Source organism: Ochotona curzoniae, unplaced genomic scaffold (assembly GCF_017591425.1).
Source record: "Ochotona curzoniae isolate NIBS_2020 unplaced genomic scaffold, NIBS_Ocur_1.0 scaffold_3890, whole genome shotgun sequence".
In the NCBI taxonomy this organism is placed as follows: Eukaryota; Metazoa; Chordata; class Mammalia; order Lagomorpha; family Ochotonidae; genus Ochotona; species Ochotona curzoniae.
The window spans coordinates 3,713,020-3,736,594 of record NW_024467115.1 but is presented as its reverse complement, the minus strand read 5'-3'; the positions used below and the strand labels follow the sequence as shown (position 1 = coordinate 3,736,594).

Here is a 23,575-nt window from a genome sequence, read left to right as displayed (position 1 = left end):
GTAGGATGACATTAGTACTTCTTTTTATTTTTATGTTTTTTTTTTTTTTTTATTGGAAAGACAGATATACAGAGAGGAGGAGAGACAAAGAGGAACATCTTCCATCCAATGATTCACTGCCCAAGTGGCCACACCAACTGGAGCTGAGCCAATACAAAGCCAGGAGCCAGGAACTTCTTCCAGGTCTCCCTCATAGGTGCAGGGTCCCAAAGGTTTTAGCCATCCTGGACTGCTTTCCCAGGCCACAAGCAGGGAGCTGGATGGGAAGCAGGGCTGCCGGGATTAGAACTGGGAACCATATGAGATCCTGGAGCGCTCAAGGCAAGGACCTTAACCACTATGCTATTGTGCCAGGCCTGACAACAGTACTTCTAATGGGACAGAAGTCTATGACTTAATTGGGTAGTATGATGTATTTTCTTCTGGTCATAGAGATTCTACATGAAATTTTTTTTTACATTAATGAGCATTCCAGTTTAGAAGTTATTTGTGGTCATTTGGGGGAAGAATAGCTGAATTTTGGTCATGAATACTAGAAATTGCATGGGAATAGCCATTAATGGTACACATTGAATATTTTAACCCTCATTATATGTATATTTAATATGTCTATTTATTTGAATGCTCCAGACTAAAGCCAGGTCTTTGACATGGGTATCAGGGCCCAAACACTTGGGCCATCTTGAATTGTTTTTTATTAGGCTATTTTTTGTAGAGCTGGATTAAAAGTGAAACACTTGGGACATAAGAGCTGGCACTCATAGGATGCCAGCAATGCAGGTGGAGGGTTAATAAGCCAAAGCACAAGAGCAGCTCATATATCGTGTTTTTAAAAAAGATGAAGTAATTTCTGCATTTGATACTCAAATAATTAAATATTTGAAGAACACTTAAGTTTATTATAGTTACAAAGTAAGGTATAAGAGAACAGAATGCTGCCAAAGAGAGCTCAGGAGTACTGAGATCAGCAAGAAAAAGAATAATATAAATTTACTTTTTTTTTTTCAGACAAGTTTTCTGTCAGAAAGAATTCCTACTCCAGTGGAAGGTTCTGATTCTGTTTCTTCAGTAAGTCAAGACTCCCAAAACAGGTAGGTATGGTTGATTCATGTCATCTTTTAGTCTTTCGGGTTTGTTTCATTTATTGAAGTATTTTTCGAATTGTTGTAATGTAATAGACTGCCATAGTAACAAGAAAATGAATGCATGCACATAGGATCAAGTAAAAATGACAGTGCAGAGGAACTCCAAATGGCATGTGATACTTTTTAGAAGGTAGCAGTATTGCTTTTGTGTTTGAATTAGAAATTGTCACATATTGTAATTTTTCCAAATTCTGAAGAATTTCCAAATACCAAAATTGAAACGCTAACTGAAGAGTTCAGTATAAGTGAAATGTTTTCAAATTCCAGTGAAGTCAATTTACTTTAAAAGCATTTTCTGGAAATGTGCTGGGGATATGTTTTAGTATTACAAAATCATTTAATTCTGTATTTATATTAAATTTTAGTTTATGTTTTTATGTTTCTATGTAATATGAGTAGGATATAGAATTAGATAAATTAGGTGAATTTTTTAAAAATGAAGTCTGATGGTATTTTATGATTCAGTTTTGGAATAGCTTAAAGAATAGTTTTTTTATGATTTTATTTATTTATTTATTTTGATTAATTACGTTGCATTATGTGACACAGTTTCATAGGCTCTGGGATTCCCCCAACCCCTCCCTGTGCTCTCCCCACATGGTGGATTCCTACACCTTGTTATATCATTACAGTTCAAATTAAGTCAAGATTCTTTCTTTATATACCAAGCATAGAGTCTAGCATCTTATTGTCCAGATAAATTCAACGGTTTCTTGGGGAGACCGTCTCTGGACTGAAGGCATAGCTGGCAGAATATCATCCCGATCAATTCAACACAACATCAATAAGAATTTACAACATTATGGAATTAATTGATATGCTTTGAGTAACCAATATGTTAAAAAAATGCAAGTATAATAGGTTTTACAATTCTTTGATGTAGATCATAAGCAGTCTGACTCAACATTGATTGTTGATTCATTGGTCACTTCATAATATCTTATTGCATGAGATACAGGCTGTTTGGGGTTGGAATAATATTACAGTTTACAGGTACTGTTTCTCAGGCTGACATCATTTCATCTTAAATTAAGGCAAACATGTAGTATCTAACCTTTTGGGATTGGCGCATTTCCCTTAGCATAATGATTTCCAGTTGGGGCCATTTGACCACAAAAAACTGCATTATGTTTTTTAAATAGCTGAGTAGTATTCCATGGAGTAAATGAACCATAGCTGTCTTTTTTTTTTTTACATTTTATTATTATTATTATTATTATCATTTTATGATATAATTCCATATTCCCTTATCCCCTCCCTAAGTTCCTCCCCCCCACCTAGTCCCGCAGTATCATTACTAAAATATATAGTTCTTCATACTCAGTTATATGTCCATCATTGTGGACATGGACAATGTCAGAGAGTACAGAATTCTATTGTCAAGATATAGTAAACAGTTTAATTGTTAAGTCCATCTTTGTCTGGAAGCAGAAATGCATACTATACTGCATCCTCACATCTGGATGTTAGTCTCCATTTCACAGCCACTCTACATCCTCTTAAATGAAAAGTCATAATACAAAATCAACAATAGAAAGAAAAAATAGAAATTTACAATGCCATGAAGTTAAATGACATGTTACTAGATATGACAGTCTCTATTACACAACTACTATACATCTCATTAAATGAAGAGCCACAAAACAAAATCAACATTAGGGAGAAAAAAGAAATTAACAACACCAAGAAGTTAAATAACATGCCACTAAATAACTAACGTGTAGCTGAAGAAATGAAAATCAAGAACCTTCTTGAAGAAAAAGATGCCACTGCATGTTCTACGAGTCATTGAATGTTTTAATCAGAAAGTGTTTTGAGGAGATGAAACCAACAGAAAACAACAAAACTCATGCAATATAGTTTCCGCTGATCTTTGTTGGTGAAGTGTGTCTCCTCCAGACAATATACATATGGGTTTTGTTTTTTAATTCAGTCTACCTAATCTGTGACGTTTGATTGAGCTTAAGCCATTTACATTCAGAGTTTAATATGTACGGGTGGTACTTTGGTCTTGTCATTTTAGGAATGGGTTGTTCATTGGTTTAGTCTTCTGTTATCATTTTACTGGGATGTTATTCCCGTTTGGCTTTGGTTTTGGTAGGTGCTCTTCTTCTTCTCTGTCAAGAGAACATCTTGAAGTATCATTTATAGGGCAGATTTAGAAGAGGCAAATTCTTTTAGCTTTTCTTTATTGTGGAAAAATTTTATTTCATTTTCAAAGACAAAAGAAAGCTTTGCTGGATATGTTATCCTGGGCTGATAATTTTTTTTTCTTTTAGAATCTGGAATATGTCACGCCATTCTCTTCTTGCCTGTAGATTTTCCTGTGAGAGATCTCCTGTGATCTTAATTGGCATTCCTTTATATGTCAATTGATTTCTTTTCATGTGCACATTTAAGGATCTTTTCCTTATGTTCAATTGAAGAAAGCTTGATGATCATGTGTCATGGTGAAGATTGGTTTTGATCAGGGCTGTTGGGAATTCTGTGCCCCTCCTGGATCTTGTTTCCCAATTCTTTCTTCAGATTAGGGAAGTTTTTGATTTATTATTTCATTAGATACATTTGCAATCGCAGCTTCTCTTTCTGCACCTTCTGGAACTCCCATAACTCTCATATTTGACCTCTTAATATTGTCTTTCAATTCTCGAATACTTTTTTTGGCCTGATTCAGCTCTGCTTCCAGCTTTTTGTTTGCTTCTCCCCCCTGGTGACAGGAAATATTTTCCAATTTTGAGATTCTTTCTTCTGCTTGTTTCATTGTATTTTGGAGACTCTCCACTGTACTTGTAATTTGCTCTACTGTGTTCTTAATTTCTGATAGATCAGCCTTGATTTGCTTTCTTGCTTCCTTAAATTCTTTGAACTCATGCATGAGCTTCTCATTGTTGATCAGAAGCTTTTAAATGAGTCTTATGGATTCTGTGTGCCTCATTTTCTCGATGTCTTCCTCAGTTAATTCTGAGGTTGGCATAGGGTTTTGCTCCTTTACAGGGGAGTCTTTAGTGATATTCATTTTACCTGCGTGTCTTCTTTAGCTCTTGGTCATTGTACTTCTGGTTATCAGAATCTTCTCCTTGGGGCAGGTTTCTAAGCTGTGTCACCCACAGGTCTACAGTTCGATTTTGCTTATTGCAGTTGGTACCCAGCTCTTTGCTTGCAGCCACTTGTGCCACTCATTCCAGCGAGTTCCAGGTCTGGGTTCTTCTGTCAGATTTCCACCATGGTCTCTGTAGTCCCAGCTGCTGGCTCACCAGTCTCCACCTCCAGTGATACCGTGCTAAGGCTGCACTGTTGTCTCTGCAACCTTTCTCTCATGTCTTGTTGGAGCAAGTCCTAGGATTAGAGAGACAGCAGGTGTCCTATAAATCTAGGTTGTTGGTGGTGCTAATCTTGCTGGAACCTGTTAGATGTTAGATCTGGGTGGCACATGGACCTATTTTGATCTATACAATGCCACAGTCGGTATTATTTTCCTCGGGTCCGGGTCATGGAACTCAATGAGTTCTCGTGAGCTCAGCACAGGCGTAGTTCACTGTTGTCCCCTGCAGTCCTAAAACATTTGCCACACTGTACTAAATAGCACCTGACACGCCACTAGTAGAGTTCTTGATCTGTTGGCTGTCAGGTCTGAGGGCTACTTGGACCTGTCTTGGGTGGAACCCATAGAATGCTATGTTGCTGCAGTTCACTGAGTCAGAAATGAGTTCACTCCCGGCTCAGTGTATGCTCAGTCCTTTCCCTTGCCTTTGCCTCTTAAGTAAAATGGCATCCAATTGAGCTGTAGGGGGCTGAATGGGCTATGAAATCCACCCTGTTCTCGCTCTGCCCATGCGGGATCTGCTGCTCTGTTTCTACTCCTGGTCAAATCAAACGGACCAGCAAGATGGACAGTTTTTTGTCTGTGTTCACCTCCCAAGCTCCCGGTGAAAGTCCCTTCCCACTTGTTTGCTGGCAGTTTCAGCTGCTGGTGGAGTTCAGATCACCATTAGCTGATTGCCACTGGAGTATCAATCACTGCAACACCACAGCATTGTGTCTGCTGCTTTTCTGTGTCTGTCAGTCTCCAGGTACCCCTCTGCTGTTGTTCTGTCCTTTCCTCTTTCCTGAAATATGTCCTCTCTGCTTCATACTGATTAAACGTTTTCCATCCATTTCAACTTGCCCTTACCCTATTCTGCCATCTTGATTCCCAATCTTGATATTTGCCAGAAGGTTCTGTCACTTGGGTCAGCCAAGCCTGCCACAACTGTCACTGGTGGGTTCAGCATCTTAGCCCAACCTTGCCTAACTCCTGCCCTCAAGTGGACTGGTGAGTTTTGTGGTCCAACCCATCCTGATTTGCGTATTGTCCTGGCTGTCACTCATGGTGTATTGTGATTGAGCTCTGCCTGGTCTGCCCCCAGGCTTGACTTACACACATGCCAATGGTGCTGAGACCCAGGCTGATATAGCCTGCTCCCAGCTTAGGCTCTTACATTCACAATTGGAGCTGAGGCCTTGCAGGGGAGTTCCTCACATTCCCCTTCCACACTTGTCCCCAGCAGTGGATCTTCTTTGTGCTGCTGGGTACTGCTGCCGACAGTCATGCCATATTTCAAACTCTGGTGAAGTATGAGGGCCACTACTTAGGTTTAATTTTCTTTCCTTTGAGTCAAACATGCCTTTAAATTTTAAACATAATTATCTTTTATTATTATCATTTGAAGATGGTAAATTTTGATCACGCATCCTCATTCTTAAATGGTAGTTTATTTGAATACTAATCTTTAAGAGGCAGTCATTTCTCATCATTACTCTTTGATGCCCTCATTATAGTAATAGTAATAATGATAAACCCATGATCAGTCTAATTATCTTTGTTTTGTATGTTTATTTTTACTTTAATAGTTTAAATATTTCTATATTTGCTATATTTGTGTTTTAAATTTATTTTATTTGATACTATTTGATTCTATTTGATACTTTTAATCTTCAAGTTAAAATGATCTGTTTAGTTCTAAGAAATCACGATTAAAAAAAAAAATTAATTTGGAAATGCTCAGTAATTTCCTGCAGTAAAGTGCTTTTTTTGGATGATGTTAACGTAGTTGATCAAAGTGGAATGGATCAAGGGTTATGGAAAATTGGGTGTGATCATTGTTTCCAAGTTTTCTATTTCCCCTTCCTGTTTCATTGGTGGGGTGGGAAAGGAAAGGGGAGAAGCCATACTAGCCTCCCAAGTATCCCGGTATCCGGAGATGGGGAATGGCAACCCAATATCAACCCAGGATCCCAATGTGGTACACATCCAAGTGTTCTGCCCAGGAGGTTTTGATAATTCTGAAATGTCAATCTTGCCAATCCAAGGAAGAAGGAACCCTTTTAATTTCCACTGACTGACAAAGTCGACCTCAGAGTCTCCATTCTCCCGGATATTTACTGTCACCATTTGACTGGGGTAGTTGTTCAATTGTTCTGTCTTCCTTCCGCTAGGAAGGCACAGATGTCTTCTGCACGGCCTAATGGTTTGCCATATCCTCCATTTGTATCTGGGCAAGCTGTCTACTGCTCCATCTTTTCCACTGAGGAGAACCAGTTTTTACAGGTGGGCCAAGGACCCAAGCCAGTTGACCTGGGTCCCACCAGACCCACTACATCCAAGGGGCTCACACGCCTGGCCCCCAGTGGCATGTGGGCCCAAGGTCCTAGACCATATAACCTGGTCCCCACTGAACACCTATTCTTGGGACTCACAGACCCAGTGCCCACCACGCAGATGGGCCAAGGACCCAACCCAGTCTCCACAGGAGCTCTGACACCTCGGGACTTAGGGACTTCGCACCCACTGCACGGGCAGACCTAGGACCCCAGCCCAGTGAACTGAACCCCTCCAGATCCCCATCCCCTGGGGCTTGTAGACCAGGCACTCACCACAGAGTAGGGCCCAAGAACATGGGCCAGGTAACCTGGCTTCTACTGGACCCTGCCACCCCCAGGACTCACAGACCTGGCACCCACCATATAGATAAGCTGAGAACCTAGGCCGGGCAACCCAGGTCTTACTGGATCTACTATCCCGGGACTCACACACCCAGAACCCACTGCACAAGTAGTACAAGGATCTTGTCCAGATGACCCCTATCCTGCTGGATCCCCCGCCTCCAGGTATCAGGCATTTAGCACCCACCTACTCCTGACTGGCATGGCTCACCTCACTTTGATATTCATCAGTGGGTGCTGTAGCCTGCTTGGCCCAGTCTGCCCCCAGTTTCAGCTCATTATGGTGGGGGCTAAAGCCAAGCCAGGCCTAAGCAGTCTTCAGTTTCAGCCATGATGTGAACTAGCTGTTGTTATGGCCTAATGTGACACCTTCCTGCACCCTGTCAGGTTTTCAGACCTGCCAGTGGATGTTATGAACTGGCCCAACCTGGCATACCCCCAGACCTGATCCACATATATTCCAGTGGGAACTAATTTGGCCTGGTTTGGGCTGCTCCTTGCCTTAATTCTTGAGCTCATCTGCAGGGACTTCATTATGTGAAAGGATTTTCTCAAACACCTCTTTCAGCTCTCCTCCCAGTGGCAGATGTTACACATACTGGGGGGTCATTGGCCCAGGTTGACTTAGTGTGTACCTCTTGTCCTGGCAGGAATGGTGGCCTTGCCCAACCAGCCCATACCCATTCTAAAGATTTATTTATTTTTGTTGGAAAGGTAGATATACAGAGAGGAGGAGAGACAGAGAGGAAGATCTTCCGTCCGATGTTTCATTCCCCACCATATCCATTGTAGTTCTTACTGTTGGATGCTACAGCCTATCCACACCTAGTCCACACTGGAACACGGGTCTCACATTGTTCAGTGGGAGCTGAGACCTAGCCCAGTCTGTTCTATACCCATCCTGACTCTCACGAGTACCAGTGGGTTCTGGAGTCTAGCCCAGTCTGGTGCTTCCAGACTTAGTCCACACCCGTGTTGAGAGAGACTGTAGTCATATACAGCCTAGACTACTGCTCCCTTTCTGACTCTTGTGCTCACCAGTGGAAACCCCAACCCAGCTGGCATCCCCTTAGCTCTCCAGTCAGGCCTGTTCGCATTCACAGCTCTTGCACATTGGAGATTGTTGTTCCACAGAATGAGTACCTATACACCCCTAAAATTCTGCCTCCAATCTTGATTCAGTCACATGCTGGTCAGTGTCATGACCTAACCACACATTCCCTATTTTCTATTTCTACCCTTACTGGTGGGCACCTTGATCCTGCCCTGGCAGGAAGGCTCTCAACCCAGCCTTATTGTGTGCCTGTGAGTGGTACTCAGTGATGGTCAATGCTAACTACCCTAGCTCAGACCTTCCAGGTGAGAAGGTACTTTGGTGTGACCCTTGAAGGTCCTCCTAATTCCCTGCTCCAAATAACTCAGTCTCAGTACCTTTGCTTACATTTTAGGACAGTGGCAAAGTCCATGGAAGTTCCAGGGAAGTAATTTCTTGCCTGGTCATGAACCCTGTGGTTCCTGCATGTCTCCACCTATGCCATCCAGCAGACCCCTTATAGACCCAAACCACTAAGCCTCTAGCTTGCTGCTGGGCAGCCTAAAGGCTTCACCTGGCACCATTGTTGCCCTGGCTACCCAACCCAAGATCCTACCAGCTTCCTCTAGGGAGCTGCTAGTGTGGAAATCCAGGGTCAGAAGCCTAGGCTATCCTCAGTCCCACCAGCCACAACCATATGCAGCCAGCAGGCAGGATAGTGCTTTAAAATATTGTTTATACTCTTTTTTTTCTTGGAGCTCTTGTTTAGTTTTTCACTGGAAAAAAGTGATTGGCCTTCCTTGTTGAAGTGTTGTGAAAAAATGATGTTGCTTGTTAGAAATAGTATAAATTAGATTAGAAATCTATTTAAACTGATGATGTATACAATATTCTTTAGAAGTATAATTAATGACTCAGTGTGATGCTAAGTACAGTAGAATTATAATAGGAAAAAATACAATGAGATTAAGACATAGACAAGAGAACCTAGGGATAATAAAATTCTTACATCTGCAGTTAATATTTGGTTCATTCAGTAAAAAAAAAAAAAATGATCAGTGTAAAAATAAAAGAAGAAGCAAATTTGCTTCCAAAGAAGTGCTTCTTAATGTTATCTGGAAATATTTTTTTCAGTCATTTGCAACTAACCTATGATAGATTTAATAAATTGTCACCATTAAGTTGAAATATTTTCTTTTCATTTTTGACTATATTAACTAAAACCCTACACTTCTTTTATGTGTTTCAGTATGGTTTGGGAAGAGAATTTGTTAGATGACTTACTAAATTTTGCTGCCACTCCCAAAGGATTACTTCTTCTTCAGAGAACAGGTGCCATCAATGAATGTGTGACATTTATGTTCAACCAGTATGCAAAAAATTTACAGGTATGAATTTCCATCTGTCAAAGGCAAGAGGCATTTTTGTTTTCATAACAGCCATTGAGAAAAGTATTCTGTGTTTTTTTTGCATGAAAGGGTTATTAAATCTTAATTAAAAAGCCATAGAGCATTGGAATATTTAACTTGATTTTTTTTTTTTTGATAGAAAAGCAGAGTATTGGTGTTGGGTTCTGTGTTCACAGAATTGCAAGGGACCAGATGGAATTAAAAAATTCAGTTGATCATCCAGATGTTTTATGAGTGCAATATAAAACATCTGGATGGCTTGCCTCCAGGAGGAACTTCTGTAGTAGAAAATTGTATTAGCTTCTATGCATATTTCATGAAGATTCAGGCCTCATATTAAATACATAAGTAAGCTTGTAGAGGTGTTTGATTCTGCCGTCAAATGAAACTTGCAGTATCACCGAGCTTTATTCATTCAGAGACCTTGAATTGTATTCAGCTTTTCTGTCTGACTTTTTAAAGATCTCAGATATCTTTAGAGAGTGTTTTTTCTTTTCTTGTCTTTGTGTCCATGGTTATAAGAACTGTTTTTTTTCCCCTCTTGCTTTCAATTCTAATTTATTTTATTCTTAAAAACACAAATAATTAATCTGTTTTGGTTGTCTTTGCATTTGAATAATAATCAGTTCCTGACTTAGGGCCCTGGCAGTCTTAAAAATAATTAAAAACTTCAATATTCACTTAGAAGCTTATGATATTAATCTGATTTGTATAGATAGGCATATATAAAATTTCAAAATTAGTCCATTAAGAATAAATATTATTTGATACCATTTTCCATGAACTTTTTTTATTTTTTCTGCCTGACCATTGCACCAAACCACTCCACCCATTGCCTGCCCCTCCATACACTGTTTTAAGTTCACTTGTATGTATGTTTTAATTTTGTTTTAGTTTAATAAATAAAGTATAGAGAAATTTGTTATTTCTCTGGTTCAGTTAATGGCATGTCACGCTAATCCGTATATGAAAAGTTTTCTTTTGTTTTATGTATTCTATTCTATTTTCAATCATGACTCCTGATTCTATTTTACACTGCCTACATCTTACAGTCCCAGTATGTTTATTGCATGTCATATCCCTAGACATGTATGAGTCCCAGGCATTTTAAGTTGACATAACTTTAGTTTAACTTGAATAATTCTGTGATAAATTTGCGTTTTTCCTTGTATACTATGAACTATTTAGGTATTTTTTTGTTTTTACATATTTGAAAGCAGTCAGGCAATCTATATATATTTTTCTTTTTCAGATAGCTGCAGACATTTTTGCTGTACAGATACTTTACCCAGAATGAGATTTTATTTATGTTCGTTAATTTCAAGGCGACCTGGTTTTCTTTTGTGCTTATCACAGAACGTACTGTTCCCTGGACCCTAACAATTTATAACCTTGTAGTTTAGTTTTTCATCATCCTCATTATAATTATCACAGTGGTTCAGTGTCACACTATAAGACATTTTATTTTGATTCTCAATTATCTTGTAAGAAAGCGCACAGTTTAGGTAATTTCTTTCAGTTTACACAAGAGAACACAAATAGCCAAATTAATTGAATAATCTGTTTTAGTAGCCAGCTGGTTACTGATTGTAGTAGGACTGGAACTTGGAGTTCATATTTCTTGCCTTTAACAGTGTCCAAAAGACTAAATCCTGCTAAGTTAAACTTTGCTTCTTTCGGTTTAGTAGTTCATATGAGTTTGGGAAGCCCTTGTGCCAACTAATATCTGAATCAGCAGGACCAGTGGGAGTGATTGATAAGTAAGGTATTTTTTCTTCTGTTGAAGAGGAAGCAAGTAAAGAGAATAGACACTTATCTTGCTGTACTTTTGTGCCGTCTTGCTTCAGAACGAAGTGTCATATATTAAGGCAAATGGAAAATATGGCTCATAACAAAATAAAAGATGCAGTAAATTCTTAAAGATAGGCGCATCAAACAATTAGAGAAATAAACCTTTATTCCAGGACCTTTTAGTAACCCCCCCTTTTTTAACCAAAAAATCTGTGTGTGTAGTTTATACTAGAAAAAAATTGAGATTAAAGCAGATGCTTTAAAGGAAACATATTTAGAATATAGTTTTAAAATTGTTAGCTCTATTTATAAGACACACACATTTAGCCAAAATCTGAATAGAAGGAATATGTTGCAGTGTCTTTATTTATTTTGTTATCTATTTTATGCTGAGGTATATTTTGTGTTTTACTCTGAGTGTGTGTGTGTGTGTTGGTACATATGCAATTTTTAAGAATTTCTGCAGTTCGGAATATTGATGATAAGGCTTCTGATTGTGTATGTGGATGTGTCTTTATTCCTAATACCCTTTATTAGGATTATATTGCCCCTAAAAGTTGTTGTCCTTTTAAAGGAGAACCCATTTTTGTATGTATGGTTGTTTGATTACCTGAGAATTAAATTAGGAAGCTATCACACAAAACGCACATTTATTGCTAAGATTTTTTTTTTAATAAGGAGCCACCTAATAAGTAACAGTGAATAGTAGAATTTAGAGTGGGAAATGATCGTTTCTTTATCTAATGTGAGTTGTTTATTTATTAGGCTAGTGACTTTGCTGTTTAGTTTGAGATCTATAATCAGAACTAAGATTTGAAATAAGATAGCACAGACTCATTGATTGTAACGTTTCTTTTTGCTGCTGTTTTTGTCTTAAAGGTTTGTGTAGTTTAAGCATTTTTTGTAAGATTTTGTTTTTAAAGAAAGATTTACAGAAAAAGGAGAGACAGAGAAAGATCTTCTGTCTGCTGGTTCACTCCCCAAGTGGCCTCAACAGCTGGAGCTGAACCCATCTGAAGCCACGAGTCTGGAGCTTCCTCTAGGTCTCCCACATGGGGCAGGATCCCAAGGCTTTGGTCCATCTTATACTGCTTTTTCAGGTCACAAGCAGGGAGCTGGATGAGAAGTAGAGCAGCTGGGATTAGAATCATAACCCATATGGTATCTTAGCACATGTAAGGCAAGGACTTTAGCCACTGAGCTACCATGCCAGGCCAATAGTGTAAGCATTTAAAGTCCCAATAATGCTACATATACCATACGACATATTAGAATGGTATATTTTCATCTCACTTTTTTTCCTCTGTGTTGTTAGATCAACAGGCATGAAAGATTTGACTATGGAGTTTTGGTTACACAAGTGGCATCAACAGCAACAGGTGCAGTAGCGCTGCAAAATTCAGGTAAAGAATTTTCTTTAAAGTTTATTTATTGGTGAGGAAGAAAGAATAAGAGTCCTATCTGCAGGTTCATTCTCCAAATGTCCGCTGTGTCTGAAGCATGCTAAGAGCTGGAGCCAGGCGGCAGGAACTCTGTCCACATCTCCCATGTAGTTGACAGGAACTCGGTTACCTCAGTCATCACTGTTACCTCCTGGGATTGCATCAGCGAGAACCCGGAGTGAGTAGCTAGACCTGGGAGATGACCCCAGGAGCTCCTATGTAGAACATGTGCATTTTTAACACCAAAGTACTTGCTTGCTATTAGATTTCTTTGCTTATAATTTAACATATTATCAAGATAGCAAAAAATAATTTGCCCAATGAATTATTGGAATATATACCCAGAATAAATATTTATTCTTTTCTCCAAGTCAGGTCTTATATTAAAAAGTCACATGGATTCTTTTGAGTGTTTTTTTTTTTCCCCATGAATTTCCACTGGAATGTTTGTTTATTTGTTAAGTAATTTAAACAACCCATTTCTATTCCTCAGCATAATGGCACATAAGGAACCAACTTAAATGTTTTTAATGTTTTAAGAATCTTTACAATAAAAATACAATAAATCTTAAAAAAAGGGAATCCTTCATTAGTGTGTGCTGTCTCTCTCACTCTCTCTCTTTTACCCTGGGCTTCCTTAATAGCACACATGAATATTCTAGCTTTTACGTAGAGGCACACAACAGGTTCTTACGTTGGAAATGCTCCAAAGTCATCATCTGGTTTCCAGGTTTCTAGCTGTAATAATGAAGTGTGGTTACACTGATAATTTAAAATCATTGGTGACCACGGAACTGGGAAAATTGTGAAGCTTACAGGCAAGTTAAGCAAGTATGGAAAGATGAGTTCTAGAAATAATGTGTAATTCAAAGTAGAATGAAAGTATAATCTGTTCTTATCACATCACTTTGGTTTTGTGGTACTGACAACCTCGGCTGGCATGTTGATAATGAAGAGACTAGATGAAAAGATTCCAGAAGGAAGATCCTGCAGTTGTTTTTCTCAGAATGCAATCCATGCATACGAACGAATTGTGTTAAGGGGGGAAAAAAAGAAATCCTCTTCCATCTTATAAGCCAGAATGATATTATCCTCTTTCAGTACAATCATCTCTGATACATTTGTCCAATGTTTACTTTCAGTGGCGATAAAATTTGCACTCAGCACAGTTATATTTACATCACCCCATTTATTATTTCTTATTCTCTTTCTTTCTCTCATTGATTTGACTTCACATTATCTCTGAAGCCTGCAGTCAGTGGTTGGTCCCTGAGTTACTGGATTTCTAAGAAGTTATAATATTGGGAATTTAATGTTATATGGCAATGTTTACAGTCCTTAAGGAGAACAATCTATAATGTAAATACTGATTATATTTTCCAAAGATTAGTGTTGGTAAATAACATCACTTTTGATTTTTGTTTTTTTCCTTAATTGGAAATATTTTCATATAGTTTATTTTAAGTTTAATATTTGGATGAAGTGATTTTAGTTATATCAATTACCAAGTACATTTCTTGGCAAAAGAAATCACCTAAAATGAATCACTTGTGTTTTCTTCTCTTTAAAGTGAAAGCCATATAGTACAGTATTCAGAGGCATACTAGTTTGTGCATTTGGAAACTTTTTAATATCTAATTTTGCCCTTGCTCATGTTAAGCTTTCTATTTGCATAGTGTCAAACATTTTTTTGTTTGTTTTAAAGGTTTATTTGTTTTTTTTTTTTTTTTGTCTTGTATTTCACTCTTCAGATGATCACAAATTCCAGAGATGGGCTGACCCAAAGCCAAGACTCAGGAGCTTCCTCTGGCTCTCCCCATGTGGGTGCAGAGACCTAAGGCCTTGGGCTGTTCTCCACTGCTTCCCATGTCATAAGTAGGGAGCTAGACCAGAAGTGGAGCAGTTGGGGCCCCATATGGGATGTGTGGGCCACAGGTGGAGGATTAATTTGCTATGCCATCATGCCTGCTCTGCATATCAAACGTTTTGTAAGAGGAATTAAATACAAAATGTTATAGGAAAAAAGGAGGGAAATGCTGCTGCTTGAAGTCCCATGCTGGTTAACTCAGCTATTATATTGTAACATTACATATACTCCTTGTATATACAAGTTGGCAATCCAAGAATGTAACATTATTCAGTTTTTGAGAACTGGTCTCCAAGAAGTCAGGTATTTTCCTAGGAAATACAACTAATAATTTGGCAGATTTGGTATTTGAACACTGATATTCTTGTCCTTAAGGCTCATACTATCTTCTGTTATGCTAAAATATCCTTTCTGCTTTAATATTGCTAGTATGAATTTACTGACTTTATGATTAGATGTGATGTTTTTGCACTGTTTCATATGGTTTTTCACAGACAATTTAATAATCTGGTTCAAGACTCATTTTCATTTAGTTGTGTTGTATCTGACTAATGAGAATTTAAAGACAATAAGGCAAAAGTTTTATGAATTGAAGAAATTTTTCTAAGCATTTAGTGTTAATGAAAAGTAGTGGTATTGTGTAAAGAAGCAGACTTACAATCTTGGGATGCCCATGCTGCTGCATTTCTCTCCTCTCTGATAAAAACATAATCTTGTAGGCTTCCCTTCCCTGATGGCTCATTTGCAAATTGTAATGTTTATTATTTTCAAGAAGAACATGCTCAGAGATGTTGTTGTCAAAAGGGTAACAGCAAAGATAGGAAAGTTAGCATTCCTATAGAGAAATAGCATCTCAGCCAATAATTAATTGGATATTTAAGCATGGTTTATAAAGAGGAAGTTGCACACATGAGGAAGAGTTGTTCTCTGATGTGGTAGAAGATCCTGTTAGCTAGATCTGAGCGTTTTACATTACATACATGTATTGAGATGTTATACTGTATCCCATAAATACTGTAAATTAGGGTGTCAATTAAAATTTAAGAAGTAATCATTGCAAAGTTTTGTGATAAGGATATATGACAACATTTGTCAGCAAGAGAAGATATCTTTTATTAAAATTTATTTTTAAGTTGAAAGTCAAAGTTAGACACACACACATAAACACACACACACACACACAGATGTTCTGTCCACTGATTCGCTCCCCAAATGGCTACAATGGCCAGAGCTGAACTGATCTAAAACCAGGAGCCAGGAATTTTTCTGGGTCTCTCATTTGGCTACAGGTCCCAAGGAATTAAGCCATTCTCTACGGCTTTCCCAGTTGATAAGTAGGGAGCTGGGTTAGAAAGTGGAACAGCAGGACTTGAGTTGCACCAATAGAAGGATAGCCACCCCTTGGCTCCCAGCAGATACTGTTTATATGAGGGGTAGAGTTGATCTGTTTTAGAAGAGTGACATGTCATGTCTTCTGTCAGAGCAGAGCGGATTTAACAGAGGAGTAATCATCTGTTTCCTCCATAGTCCAAAAACTACTGCAGTTATAATATAAAAGAATTCTTTCTAGGGTTTATTAATGCACTTATAACTGAATTATGGTCCAGTCTGGAATGTGGAAGAGATGACATTAGATTAACCCATCCCAGGTCTACTCCAGTGGATCCTATTGACCGAAGCTGTCAAAAGGTAAGCAGTTATTTGATGTAACAAATAAGATACAGATTTAAATGTATCTCATAGTAATGACTTTATTCAGAGTTTATCATGATATTCAACAATAACAGTGTTTCCTATGCTTTTTTCCCCTCTTTTTTTCAGTTTTGAAAGTGAATTTAGTGAGCAACAGAAACAGTTCCTTGGGAATAATGTTTCACAAACATGATTTTTGCATCTTTTATTAGAATTCTTTTCCCTTAATAAAGAGTAATAACACACCATGCATGTTACAAAAAAGTTCCTAAAATAAACAAAAACCAAACAACAAATACAAAACATTCAAGGTTTTTTTCCCACATAATATTATTATGATTCTGTTACTTTTTATGTTTAATAGTTCTTTAAACTTCTTTAGACTTTGGTTCTGTTACAGTCTGGATAATTTTCACATAAATGAGATCATACATTTGTTTTTAAAAACTTCAAAAATAAAAACTATAATTTCAGAGGTTTTTCTTGAGGCCAGTGTGGTGGTGCAGCAAGTAAAGCCATTGCCTGCAGTGTAGGCATCTCATTTGGATGCCAGTTAGTGTCTTGCCTGTTCTACTTCAGTCCAGCTCCCTGCTTGATGGCTGTGGAATCAGTGGTGGCTGGCTCACGTCCTTTGGCCTCTGTGCCATGTGGGAGACCTGGATGAAGCTCTGGGTTCCTGGCTTCAGACCAGCCCAGCTTTGTCCATTCTGGCTGTTTGGGGAGTGAACCAGAGGATGGAACATCTCGCTTGTCTCTCCTCATCTCTAACTCAGCCTTTCAGATATAAAATATAAAGTTATTTCTTAGATGCTAGATAGTTGCTATAAAAAAACTGATTTTTAATTTTTCTTACTAAAATGTATTTATCCTAAGTTCCATTAAAATTAATCAATCAATTAATTAATATAAATATAAATTTGAAAGAGTTACAGAGTGAGAGAGAGAGAAAGAGGTGCTGGTTCACTTCCTAAAGGCCACAATAGCCAGAGCTCGGTTGGTCCAAAGCCAGAAGTCAGGAGCTTCTTCATGTCTCCCACCTGGGTGCAGGAGCCCAAATACTTGAAGTATCTGCTGCTTTCATGGCACGTTAACAGGGAGCTTGATCAGAAGTGGTGCAGAAGGACTCGAATCAGTGCCCATATGTGATGCTGCATTGGAGGCAGTTACTTGACTTGTGCCACAGTGCTAACCCCTAATTCCATTTTCTACAAATATTTATAAGTACCCTCATGCTTCATGCACACTATTTTGAAGGATTTTTCTAGTCATTTTCTGAAACTACCATGAACACCTTGCATAGTATTTCTTTTTTTTTTTTCTTTTTTTTTTAAGGATTTGCTTTATTTATATGAATGTCAGAGTGAAAGAGCTTTTCCATTGTCTGGTGCACTTCTTAAATGGTTGTAATAGCCACAGTTAGCCATCAAAAGCTGTGAATCAGAATTCCATCCAGATGAACCAAGCACTTTGTCCACTTTCTGATGCTTTCTTAGCTGCATCAAAGGGAACTGAATTGGAGGTGGAACAGCTAGGACTCGAACTGGCACTTATACAATGAACACTGTCTTTGTGGGTAGCCCTTAAACTTCAGTGCATGGCACCAGCCCCATGAAACAGCTTTCTGATTATTCTGTTTGGATATAGTTTTAATATATCTGCTACAGTAGATATTTGTAAATCGTGCAAGCCCTAGAGATGTGCCTCTTTCTCTACTGTTTGACCTTCTTTTAAAAAAATGTAATTTCATTTTTAATGTTGTTCTTTTGTGGTTGAGAAGGATATATTCCCATGTGGGTTACGGATTAGGATGGGAAGGGCCAAGGTATGGAGGAAGGAGGGTAGAACAAATGTTTCCAACTTTTTTTCCTTTTTTCCTTTTCTCTTGGGTCTGTAGTGATGTAGATTGGGGAGGGGAAAGGGACTATTTCTTGCCTGCCTCTAGCCTTGGCTCTCATATTCACTGGCAGGAGCAGCATCTCGGAGGCCTGCCCATGGTTCCCCACTAGGCCTGCTCCCAGGCCTGGATTTTACACTTGCCAGGGAGTACTGCAGTCCAGCCTGACATGACTTGCACCTAGTCCTGGCATTTGCTGATGGATGCTGCATGTGCCAGTGGATGCCATGATTTAGCTTATCCTGGCTGCCCCCCAACCTAGCATACATGTGGGCCAACACGTATTGTAGCACTGCACATCCTGGTCTGCCCCTAGTACTAGGACTTTCCTGCTCTCAGTGGGAGCAGTGGTTTAATTGGGAAATCTCTGAAGTCCCCCTACTAGGGGTGCCCCTAATCCAGAGTTTTACACATGCTGATCAGTGTTGTGGCCCAGTCTGGCATGGCACATCTTGTCTTGGCATTCACTGGTAGGTGCTAAAGCTTGGCTCTGATGATATTACTGCATAGCCCAGAATGAGCAGCCCACAGTCCCAGCCCTCATGTTAACTGGTGGGTATTGTGGCTCAGTCTGGCTTGGCCCATACCCTGTTCTCTCTCTGGCAGCTACCAATGGGTGCTACAGACTGCCTAGCTCAGCCTTCCCCCAGACCCATCCCACATGTATTGCAGTGGGTAATGTAGGCTGGCCTAGCCTGAACTGCTCCCAGTCACAGTTCTCATGCTCAGCAGTGGGAGCTGCAGCCTAATATTGGAGTTCCCCAAGATCCCCTATCTGATCAGCCCATAGCCCTGGATTTCGTTCATGCTGGTGGGAGATCAGCCCAGGCTGCCATGACCCACCTCCAGTCCCAGCATTCATCGGCAGGTACCGCAGCCTTCCTCAACCATACCAGGCCCATTCCAGCTCTAACCAGTTGGTGATACAGCCCAATCCCATCTGGCCCACCTCCAGATCATGCTCTCAGGTAGACTGGTGGATACTACATTTAGCCCAGCCTGTTCTGCACTCTTTCTCTCTCTTGTGCAAGCGAGTGTTGGGGCCTAGTTCAGCCCAGCTAGCCTCCTGGTACAGCCTACATGCATGCCAAGGGTGGGTTGGGGGTGGGTGCTGCAGCTGTGTTCAGCCTGATCTTCCCCAGCCCTAGCTCTTATACTCAACAATGGGAACTGCAGCCTTCCAGACAAGTCCCCTTAATTCCTCTGCCGGGCTTGCTCCCACCTCAGGTGTTGTGTATGTTGGTGGTACTCCCCAGCCTGACATGGTCTACTGGGAGTCTCAGCACTTGCCATTGGATACTGTAGCCTAGCCTGGACTTGCCTGCCCCTATTCCTAATTCAGTGGTGGGTGCTAGGGCCTAGCCTGCCTGTGGGCCCAATTCTTACATGTAGCCATGGGTGCTACAGCTTAGGCCAGCCCAGCTTGCTCCTAACCTAGTTCCCATGAGTGTTAATGAGTTAAGTGGTTATGTCTAGTGTGGCCTGTCACTACCCTCAGCTCTCATGCAAACCAATGGATACTGCAAGCAGACAGGGATGAGCCCATATATCCTCTACAAAATCTGCCCTCAGACCTGGTTTTCTCACTTGATGGTTGATGTCATATCCCAGCCTTGTGTGACCCTTGTGCCTCAGTACTCGTTAGCAGGCACTGTAGCCTAGCACTGCCAGGCAGGCCTCACAGCCCTAGCTTTCATTTATGCTGGTGGACAGTGAGCTGTGTCACCTGACTCAGCCTGGGTCTCCCATGAGAGTGGGTGTGTAGGTCTGATATGCCCTCCAGTTTCTCCTCTCTAAACTACCTGGTTTCAACTTCCTTGTTTACCTGCAAGTGTAGTGATCCCTTTCATGGAAACTCCCAGAAATCACTCTATACTTGTAAAGTACTCCATTGGTGGCTGCCACCTGAACATATCCCCACATCCCTTTCTTTGGGACAAACAACCAATATGGGCCCCAGAGTCATCTTCTAGCGGGGTCCACCTGTGTGTGTGTGTGTGTGTGTGTGTGTGTGTGTGTATGAAATAAAATAGGTAATTATGCTGATTATGCTGGCGCACTGGTATCATTTATACAAATTTGACATGAAACAGAGCCAGAATGCCTGCCAGCTATTGACTGCTTCTTCCAACAGTGTAACACTTGCTTAAGGACAAGGCAGCCTAGGCAGTTACCTAAAGCTGGGGTTGTTCTGCCTTTAAAGTAATGAGTCAATCTTTAAAAAAGAAAACAATTCAAGTCCAAATATGTTGTTTTTGCCCCTGGTATTATCTACTTTCAAAACCCTTTTATTTTGGAGCATTCTTCTGAAAATATGAAATATAATTCCCACTACTCTCCCAAAATACTTTGTTGGGCACCTTTGTTTTATTTATTTATTTATTTTTATTTATTTATTTTTTAAGATATATTTTATTTTATTTTATTTTTAAAGATTTATTATTTATTATTATTTTTTTTATTGGAAAGGCAGATATACAGAGAGGAGAGACAGAGAGGAAGATCTTCCGTCCGATGATTCACTCCCCAAGTGAGCGCAACGGCCTATACTGTGCGCATCCGAAGCCAGGAGACTCTTCCAGGTCTCCCACGCGGATGCAGGGTCCCAAAGCTTTGGGCCGTCCTCAACTGCCTTCCCGGGCTACAAGTAGGGAGCTGGAAGGGAAGCGGGGCTGCCAGGGATAGAACCGGCGCCCATATGGTATCCTGGGCGTGCAAGGCGAGGACCCCAACCTCTGCGCCATCGCGCCAGGCCCGGGCACCTTTGTTTTAGTGGAGGATGGAGGCTGAGCTCATTAACCTGCTGGCCAGCCTCAACTTCATTTCTCACCTTTCCTTACTTTGCTAGACAGTGTCCTCCTCATGATGTCTCTCCATCTTTCTCCGTAATGCACAGCATAAGTTATTCAGGGCACTTCTTGAAATCATATCATAGCATATCTGTCCAAAATTAGTATGGATTGTCAAAAGTGGGAATAATTTCTTTATTCACATTTTTATTGGTTGTTGACACAACTGATAAGAAACTGGTATTGAAATAGTTTGGGTAGATAAATGAGTGAATACATAATTATAGTCATTGAAAAGAAACTGGTATTAAAATTTTTAGTTTGGGTGGCTAAAGGAATGAAGACATAATCATAGTGATAATGTAGGAATTTTAATACAGAAGAAAAGTTTGGGGCTTTACATAATTATTTCTTACATTTTTAAAGGATGAAATATTTGTCCATTAATTTCTTTATCTCTATTGCACAGTACCTCATTCTTCCCTTCAAAACATTCATGGAGTAGATTTAGGATTTGCATGCAGTGTATTTTAGGATATTTAATATATGATGTCATCAACATCTTATACTGTGTTTTGTGGAACCGTGATTGCTTTGCAAATATTCTCAGTTTCAGAAATGCTTTACACATCATAGCTTTGCAGTATTCTCGTCTTTGATAAGACCCAGTGTGTGAGAAATAGATTGTTCTATAAGCAAGCTACTGAAATAATTTTTATTATTGCTTTACTTACGTAACATGAATGGATGTCATGCATTTTACAATAGATTTAGGAGCGTAGTGGTAGTTCCCATTCTAACATCTCTCCCACTTGTGCTGTTTCTGCCCTCCTTCTTCCTTTGCTAATGTTTACAATGACATACTTTTCGTTCCTTTCAGAATTACAAACTTTACCTTCCATTTTGTAAAGAACAAAACAAATAGAAAATAGAAAAAAAAAGTGTGTTTTTTTTTTAAGATTTATTTATTTTTGTTGGAAAGTCAGAGAGGAGGAGAGACTGAAAGGAAGATCTTCCATCCCTCAGTTCACTCCTTAAGCAGCTGCAGTTGTCAAAGCTTGCCAATTCAAAGCCAGGAGCCCAGAGCCTGTTCCGGGTCTCCCATGTGGGTGCTTGGTCCCAAGGCTTTGGACCATTCTTGGCTTCTTTCTTTCCTTTTTTTTTCCTTGGCTTCTGTCTCAGGCCACAAGCAGGGGGATGAATGGGAAGTGGGGCTGCTGGGATTAGAACCAGTGCCCATATGGGATCCCAGTGCATGTCCAAGGCAAGGATTTTAGGCACTAGGCTACCGTGCTGGACTCAAATTACTTTTTTCAGTTTAATTATAAAACATTTTTTCACCTAATCTAATTTATTTAAACTAGATTACTAGAATTTACCATGATATATGTGGTCTAAGTTGTTTTGTCCTTTTAGGATAAATGATACTCCAGAAATCAAATCAATTATTATATGCAAATAATCCCAAACTTAGTTATGTGATTTTAATGTATATGATTTCTAAACATGATATATTAGAAAAATTTTAATTAGAAGTAAATTTTTTGAATATTGTGTCATGGTTATAACGGAAAAGACTGAAAACTGAAGAAAAGATGTATGAATATATCTAAATATTTGTGGGTTAGTATTAAGTACATTCTGATATTTTCACATATACAAATCATAAAGCAGTTTTTAGCTTTTTAAATTTTGTCTGCGGTCTCATGACAAACTGACTTAAAATGTATGATGACATCTGATTTTATTAATCTTTCTACTCAGTACACACTAATGAGTATGTGAGTGCCCTGAATTCCTAGGTGGCAATGAGCACTCTAGCTTTCTTGCAGGTTTTTTGGTATGTATGTAATTAACATACATAGTTGCCAAACAGTTTTTCCTATGTTAATCAGCATCTTTCTTCCTTATCAGTAGTGCGTACTTCTCATCTAGTGTTTTCTTTAACTAGGCATTGAATAAGTGACAGCTATGATCATTATTGATATCTTAGCAGATATTTGCTTTATATTATGGATAATTTTTATTCTTACAAGTGGTTATAAATTTCTTTTTGTGCAGTGTTTGATGGGAATACATACACTTTACGAACTATAATGAATTTGTAATAGAGAAAATAGCATTTGTTAAAAACACAGTACACTAAATAAAAAAACACAATATAATGAATTTATTCATTATATAATCAGTATGGTTTGTTAAGTAACATTACATTTTTAAGAGATAAAATATGAAGTGTGTTCTACTTTCTGGTACTTAAACAATGATTCAGAAACAATCTGACATTATTAAATGGTAAGTGAATATCACTCTTTGTAATCAGTTATGATACCCTGGGAATGCAAAACAGATTCATTATGCTAGTATATTTTTGAGTGCATTTTTGGCCAAGCTGATTCATTTATTTGGATCTCATATTGTGTCATCTATTATTGAGAGTTTGAATTAAATAGTCTTTGCTTCAGATTTCTTTTTATTTGTTTGTAGTGAAAATTCTCAATGTGATTCTCAGATTTTCTGAGGCTCGTGAA

At 39.1% G+C, this 23,575-nt stretch overlaps 1 protein-coding gene across 1 annotated transcript in view; it reads left to right on the top strand.

The window, feature by feature from the left end:
* TBC1D32 (TBC1 domain family member 32) overlaps positions 1–23,575 on the top strand; it is a 171,100-nt gene that overhangs the window by 58,568 nt on the left and 88,957 nt on the right. The window contains 4 exon segments of the mRNA XM_040965431.1: positions 1,009–1,091; positions 9,410–9,548; positions 12,676–12,763; positions 16,240–16,358. Coding sequence (XP_040821365.1) covers positions 1,009–1,091; positions 9,410–9,548; positions 12,676–12,763; positions 16,240–16,358 — 429 coding nt within the window.